This window comes from Myxine glutinosa, chromosome 5 (assembly GCF_964187855.1).
Source record: "Myxine glutinosa chromosome 5, kmMyxGlut1.1, whole genome shotgun sequence".
Lineage (NCBI taxonomy): Eukaryota > Metazoa > Chordata > Myxini > Myxiniformes > Myxinidae > Myxine > Myxine glutinosa.
This window is the reverse complement of record NC_136265.1, coordinates 102,897,367-102,904,866: the sequence shown is the minus strand read 5'-3', so window position 1 is coordinate 102,904,866 and position 7,500 is coordinate 102,897,367. Positions and strand designations below refer to the sequence as shown.

Below are 7,500 nucleotides of genomic sequence, written 5' to 3'. Positions count from 1 at the left end.
TTAAAATTCCCTCAGACCATTCACCAGTCAAGAACAAGCCGATTCGATTTTGGTTCAGTTTTGGTTCAGGTCCAGATGCAGATCCGACCTATCATTGGATACAAAACATAAACTGTTCAGCCTGGCGGAGGTATGCACGCGATTGAGTCCGCTCTTGCCAGACTGTCCCCCATGCAGTGGGAGACCGCCGTTTTGCAAACACTTCTGTGTGTCTGTCTGGGCCATGACCTTTTACGGCGTAGGGCAATGCCGTCTATCTGGAACACCGTTTGTCTGCCTGTCTGGCGTATGTACGTATGTCCCTCACAAACGTCCACCAATGAGAGCTGTGGATCTGGTCACATGACAGGGGGACAGCAGATCCTCCACACAGCAGATACAAGCCTTTTGGGTTTTTGGGGTTTTTTTTTTTAGATCAAAATGTCAATGGTCAAGATTGCATAAAATCATCAAAAATCAATGGATGGTACCTCTGTCTCCAATGGATGGTATGGATGATATGTCTGTCTCCAATGGATGGCACCGGTTGGTATGGATGGTTCCTCTGTTGCCAATGGCTGGTACCAGTTGGTATGGATGGTTCCTCTGTTGCCAATGGCTGGTAGCAGTTGGTATGGATGGTACGTCTGTCTCCAATGGCTGGTACCAGTTGGTATGGATGGTACGTCTGTCTCCAATGGCTGGTACCAGTTGGTATGGATGGTACGTCTGTCTCCAATGGCTGGTACCAGTTGGTATGGATGGTACGTCTGTCTCCAATGGCTGGTACCAGTTGGTATGGATGGTACGTCTGTCTCCAATGGATGGCACCAGTTGGTATGGATGGTACGTCTGTCTCCAATGGCTGGTACCAGTTGGTATGGATGGTACGTCTGTCTCCAATGGCTGGTACCAGTTGGTATGGATGGTACGTCTGTCTCCAATGGATGGCACCAGTTGGTATGGATGGTTCCTCTGTTGCCAATGGCTGGTACAAGTTGGTATGGATGGTTTCTCTGTCTCCAATGGCTGGTACCTCATTTTTTGTAAGATCCATAATTGTGTGACATAGAAAACTTTTGGATTATGCTTGGAAACACCAAACGATGTCATGAATGAGACTGATGGAATATAACAAGATGCTAATGTAACCCGAACCTTAACGACTACGTGCAGGTTTATAGGAGGAGAAAAAGGAAGGTCGAGCTTGACAAAAAATACTCTCAAAGTTCCCCTCGGAGTCTCGTCCCCCGTTTTTCACCATAAACATAGACCACGTCATTTTTACACTAAACCATACCTACAAATTTTCATGGCTTAAATATAGTGTTCCAGCCGATAAACCTGCCATCACAGGGTCATGTAAAAGCTGGTTTGTTTTTGTTGGGGTTTAGCAAGTTTTATGTGGAATATTTGCTCTTTCAATTATTTCATGTGCAAACTGTTAAAACAAACCGAAGAATCGCTTGCTATTCATTGCAGAACTTCATGTAAAAATTGGAGTTCATCCAAGTCGATCCCTACAAAGGTGTGCGTGTGTCGGTCTCTTCTTTGGGAACATTCTTCCAAATGAGTGTCCGTGTGTCCTCCCCAGCTTCGGCAAGCGTGCGGTGGGAAGCGTGCAGCGAGGCACAGAATGCGTGCTGCTCGAGCCGTCCGAAATGATTGTGGTAAGTTTTGTTCCTCTGTTTTCCCAAGTGTTTTACCACCTTGGTGTATTTTTTTTTTGTTTGTTTGTTTATTTGTTTGTTTGCTTGTTTATTTCTTTATTTCCCTCACCAGAGTAGTGGGTATTGCATTTGAGTCCGTTTGTTTGTTTGTCCGCACAGAATAAATGTGATTTTCTCTGCAACTGTTTGTCCGATTGACAGGAGAGTTTCACCATAGGTGCACCTCCCCCTGCAAATTTTTTTGATGATTATTGTGACGTCACAGGTCATGTGGCATGGGCGCCATCTTGTAAAAACCGAAAATCTTTGCACTTCTATGTCTCCGAAAGCGCTGCGTACAAAAAATTCAGACATGGCTCATTGTAAAGAACTGTCCATGGGGAATAACATATGTTAATGATGATGTCATAGGTGCCTCCATTATGACGTCCTAATTCCACAAGTACAAAACTTCAAGAGGAAATTTCTTGATCGAGGAAATTTCTTGAGTGTCATCTATGGATAAATTGGTGGAGAAAAAATAATAATGACGTCATATGTCACGTGGTTCGGCCGCCATCTTTGTTTTAAAACAAAAGCCTTTAAAAATACTAAAAACACCCTGGCGAGGGTCTGCAATCTCGGATTGCTCTTTCTTGTTTATTTATTGTTTTTGTATACACTATACTTCGAGGCTCGTGTAAGAGCTAATTTGCATACTTTAATGAAGGCAGACACAATTTTCTCATAATTGCAATAAACTTAACTCTCTTTTGGAAGGTTCACTGCATGATTGGTCACACACTCCCCTCTGAGCTATTTGGCCTGGGTTCAAAACTCAATCCAGCTATAAACGGCCTCCCTGGTGTTTCGCAGGCTCACGATGCATCAACGTGTGCACCGTCTCTCGGATAGACCTTAACCCTTTGAGTACGGAATTTTTTTTTTTGATAAAAATACCCCCGGTACGGGATTAATTTGGCATTACGGGAATGCAACCACATACTGACGATCTATTTATAGGTATAGTCGATGACGTGTAGTAACGTCATGCGTACACAAAACTTTTTCGTGGGTTGCGGCACTGGACGTCATCCGTACTCGAGGGGTTAAGCCTGAAGACCCGTCTGCCAGCACTGGTTGTTGGTGGATGTTAAAGATCCCTCTGTCTTTGGTGAAGACTGGCACCCTGGAACGAATTACAAAATTCATGACAAAATCCCCACCAACCCACACCTGAATGACAAGTGTGGAAACTGGGTTTATACCGCCCTAACCTAAGCCTTTCCCAGATATGATATGTATTTTGTGCTTGCGCGAACAGCATTTTTTAGTGGGATATATACAAGTACTAACACTCTCATGTACTGACAGTGACCGTAAGTCATATAATATTTATTGTAATTTAATAAAGACTAGCAGAACCCGTATTAAAAATACCATGCTATTGTGGCGGACACGAAAGCTCACTGGCGTGATGACATCATTCCGCGCGCCAAGTGGGCGGCGGCCACGCCCGAGGGGTAGGCGTGACCGCGGGATATACACCGGGTGCGCAGCCCGGAACGCTCCAGTGTTAGTGGAGCTCTTGAATAAAGACTCTTACAACTTACCGCGTTGTCCGCTTCCTCCTTGCTTACAAGCAGCGCGCGTAACACCGCGCTTCACTATAAAAATAATTAATGGCTAAATTTTATTCTTGTGCTGGATGAAATAAAGAAAAAAAAAACGTGAGGTATATATATTTCTTAACAACAAAGCAAAAAATGAAATTCGGGAGCGATCGAAGCAGCAGTCTGTTGCCTATACACCACCTTGGTTAAATATTTTGGCTGATTGAAAAAACTAGAGAAATACCCGTGCTACGCACAGGTGGGAGGCCAGAAGCAAACAGGCAATGCAGATACGGCGAATGCTAAAGCATGAAACCAATAAATTCCACATTCTATAGCACCTTCAGTCGCACGTCAGACATGGACAGCAAGTTCGTGACGGACTTCCATGAAAAACGTACCTGTTCGCAAACAAACGGGTACGTTCACGTATAGAAACATCGATCGTGGGTCCGTGGCGAATCTGCATATGGCGATGGCAAAATATCAGAAATTGAAGTCTTTTTTTATTTTAAACGATTCATATAAACATTCGTTGAATCATGTCACACGCAAATCATCAAAATCTAAACAGTATCTTTCGAATTTCAATAAAAGCCACAGCACTGTTCATATCGGTAAATATTATTCCATCGTGTTTCAAATCGTGATCGATACACCATGATCGTGATGATCGTGATCGTGAATCGTGATCGATAATCGTGTTCACAATCGCTATGTCGTATGTACTCCCGATACGTGTACCAAATTCCCGATGCGTGTACTTGTACCAAATCGACAGTTAAAAGGATTTTGAGCCGATAGGTGTTACGGCCTTGGCAAGATCGATGGAGACAGCGATCTGTTAGATCTGATCCTCCTTCATGCCACATCCGATCGATGCAGCCATGCAGCGATCGGTGCAGTCGTTTGTGCGGCACACGGTGCAGCGATCGGTGCAGTCGTTTGTGCGGCACACGGTGCAGCGATCGGTGCAGTCGTTTGTGCGGCACACGGTGCAGCGATCGGTGCAAACGTGCACTCCCACACTGCCACATCCTGCTGATACTTGCTCCCGCATGACGTTATTTTCCCGGGTTCCGCACAAACGACTGCACCGATCCAGATTTAACGGATGTTTATATAAATCATTTAAAAGAAAAAAAGCCTTCAATTTCCGATATTTAGCCTTTTCATTTGAGCCACCCAATTGAAGCCCCGCCCTTAGGGCGGGTACCGTTGCTCGTCGTCACAATGAGAACAATGAACGTCATGCGAACGTGAATGTTATGCGGGAGTCCAAACCTGGGAATGCTGGAGACCAAAGCTGAAATTGGGAAAACTAAATAGCCTATTTTACTCCTGGGGATCCCAGGATTACCCACCGAAAATATCTTTGCGATCGGTTCAGCAGTTTTTACGGCACCTTCGAACAGACAGACAGACAGACAGACATTTGGTGAATTATAGTAAGATGTTTGGATTAGTAGTTGGATTCATTTGAAGCAGCTTTTACTTCAATTTTTTTCTCTTTAAGGAGTGTTTACGTGTTTGAGGTTCGAGGATGGGACAGACACACAGACATTCAGCATTTTATATATATATATATATATATATATATATATATATATATATATATATATATATACACATTATCTAGTATACAGATGTTTATTGGAGCCTGAGCTCGGAGGCCACTGGTAGGTGTGTCAATCCAGGTTATCCAGGGTGCCCATATATTATGACTCACAAGAATTGGAACATAGGACTTTGCAGCATTCATTTTCGTCTTCCATATGGGAGGGTTCAAAAATTTATAGGAATGAGATGTGAAAGTTAAAGAAACGTTTTGTTTTTTTAAATTACCTTGTAAGTACAGTTTATACTCGGATTTATAATAATGGAATTTTTTATTGATAAATGAATACACCTTTATATTGAAAGTAATCAAACAGTGCTTTTAGGACCAGTGTGACTCTCATTCAAAGAGCCTTTTGAATAACAGTAGAGAGAGGGGGGAAACACCAACAACAGAGTAGAAGGCCAAGATCTAGATAGACATAGATAAACTATGGTTGTGGAGAGGAATGGGGGCAGGAGAGGATGCATGGGGTCGACAAGATGATGCATGGGGTCGACAAGATGATGCATGGGGTAGACACGATGATGCATGGGGTGGACAAGATCATGCATGGGGTAGACAAGATGATGCATGGGGTGGACAAGATGATGCACGGGGTGGACAAGGTGATGCACGGGGTGGACAAGGTGATGCACGGGGTGGACAAGGTGATGCACAGAGTGGACAAGGTGATGCATGGGGTGGACAAGGTGATGCACGGGGTGGACAAGGTGATGCACGGGGTGGACAAGGTGATGCACGGGGTGGACAAGGTGATGCACGGAGTGGACAAGGTGATGCACGGGGTGGACAAGGTGATGCACGGGGTGGACAAGGTGATGCACGGGGTGGACAAGGTGATGCACGGGGTGGACAAGGTGATGCACGGGGTGGACAAGGTGATGCACGGGGTGGACAAGGTGATGCACGGGGTGGACAAGGTGATGCACGGGGTGGACAAGGTGATGCACGGGGTGGACAAGGTGATGCACGGGGTGGACAAGGTGATGCACGGGGTGGACAAGGTGATGCACGGGGTGGACAAGGTGATGCACGGGGTGGACAAGGTGATGCACGGGGTGGACAAGGTGATGCACGGGGTGGGCAAGGTGATGAACTGGGTGGGCAAGATGATGAACGGGGTGGACAAGATGATGAACGGGGTGGACAAGGTTATGCACGTGGTGGACAAGGTGATGCACGTGGTGGACAAGGTGATGCACGTGGTGGACAAGGTGATGCACGTGGTGGACAAGGTGATGCACGTGGTGGACAAGGTTATGCACGTGGTGGACAAGGTTATGCACGTGGTGGACAAGGTGATGCACGTGGTGGACAAGGTGATGCACGTGGTGGACAAGGTGATGCACGTGGTGGACAAGGTGATGCACGTGGTGGACAAGGTGATGCACGTGGTGGACAAGGTGATGCACGTGGTGGACAAGGTGATGCACGTGGTGGACAAGGTGATGCACGGGGTGGACAAGGTGATGCACGGGGTGGACAAGGTGATGCACGGGGTGGACAAGGTGATGCACGGGGTGGACAGGGTGATGCACGGGGTGGACAGGGTGATGCACGGGGTGGACAGGGTGATGCACGGGGTGGACAGGGTGATGCACGGGGTGGACAGGGTGATGCACGGGGTGGACAGGGTGATGCACGGGGTGGACAGGGTGATGCACGGGGTGGACAAGGTGATGCACGGGGTGGCCAAGGTGATGCACGGGGTGGACAAGGTGATGCACGGGGTGGGCAAGGTGATGAACGGGGTGGGCAAGATGATGAACGGGGTGGACAAGGTGATGAATGGGGTGGACAAGATGGATGCAGAAGGAAAGTCTCAAGGAGGGAAAACTGGAAATTTGTATGGAGGAGGGTTTGGGCTGGGGTAGGTAGGTGGTTGACGAGTTCCATTCGGGACAATGCTTTGCGTTCGCGTGGAAGAAAATGTAATATTGATGGCGAATCCGCGGCATCAGAAGAGTACAATTTCGATTTGGTGAAGCATGAGGATTTATTTTCTCTTGGTAAGTTCTGGTTTCTGGCCCAGGGGTAATGTGTCATGTTAAGCATGGTGACTCTGTTATTTTAAGGGTTTACCGGAGTTTACCTGACGTCCTGTTCCTTACAGGTGGATTATGCAGAGGACGGTGAAGATACGTTGAATTGGCCCACTTCCTTGCGCCAATCCCGTCGCAGGTTCCGTATGATAAACCCTCGCGGAGAGCGCCACACCATCATCGACGACATCGAAAACGGGTCCAGTCCGACACCAGGCCTTGGGTCCATCAGCAGCTCCAGCCATCCATCGTCGTTAACGACTCCTCTGCCTTCCTCTCTACAATCAATGGTCAGAGTTGCTGAGTGTGACGTTGTACTCATCATGCACCGTACTTACAAACGTGATTTATAAAAAGCCATAAACTGCCATCCTGGTGTTTCGGAGGCGGGGTGATTCATCAGTGTGTGTGCCGTCCCTCGGATGGACGTTATACCGGCCGTCCCATCTGTCGGCATTGCTTGACGGACGTTAGCGAGTCATCGCCGGCACCATGGAACAAATTACAAAACTCCTGCCCTAACTACTGCTGGAAAGGCAATGGCAATCCACCTGAGTTAAACCCTTGCCATGAAACTGCTTCGGCAGCACCGACGC

At 47.0% G+C, this 7,500-nt stretch overlaps 1 protein-coding gene across 6 annotated transcripts in view; it reads left to right on the top strand.

Moving 5' to 3' along the window:
* The window catches only part of LOC137427306 (rap guanine nucleotide exchange factor 2), a 236,555-nt gene that overhangs the window by 133,933 nt on the left and 95,122 nt on the right, over positions 1 to 7,500 (top strand). For all 6 annotated transcript variants that reach the window (XM_068116716.2, XM_078778442.1, XM_068116715.2 and 3 more), the window contains 2 exons: positions 1,574 to 1,649; positions 6,976 to 7,194. In XM_068116716.2, coding sequence (XP_067972817.2) covers positions 1,574 to 1,649; positions 6,976 to 7,194 — 295 coding nt within the window. The remainder of the gene's footprint in view (positions 1 to 1,573; positions 1,650 to 6,975; positions 7,195 to 7,500) is intronic.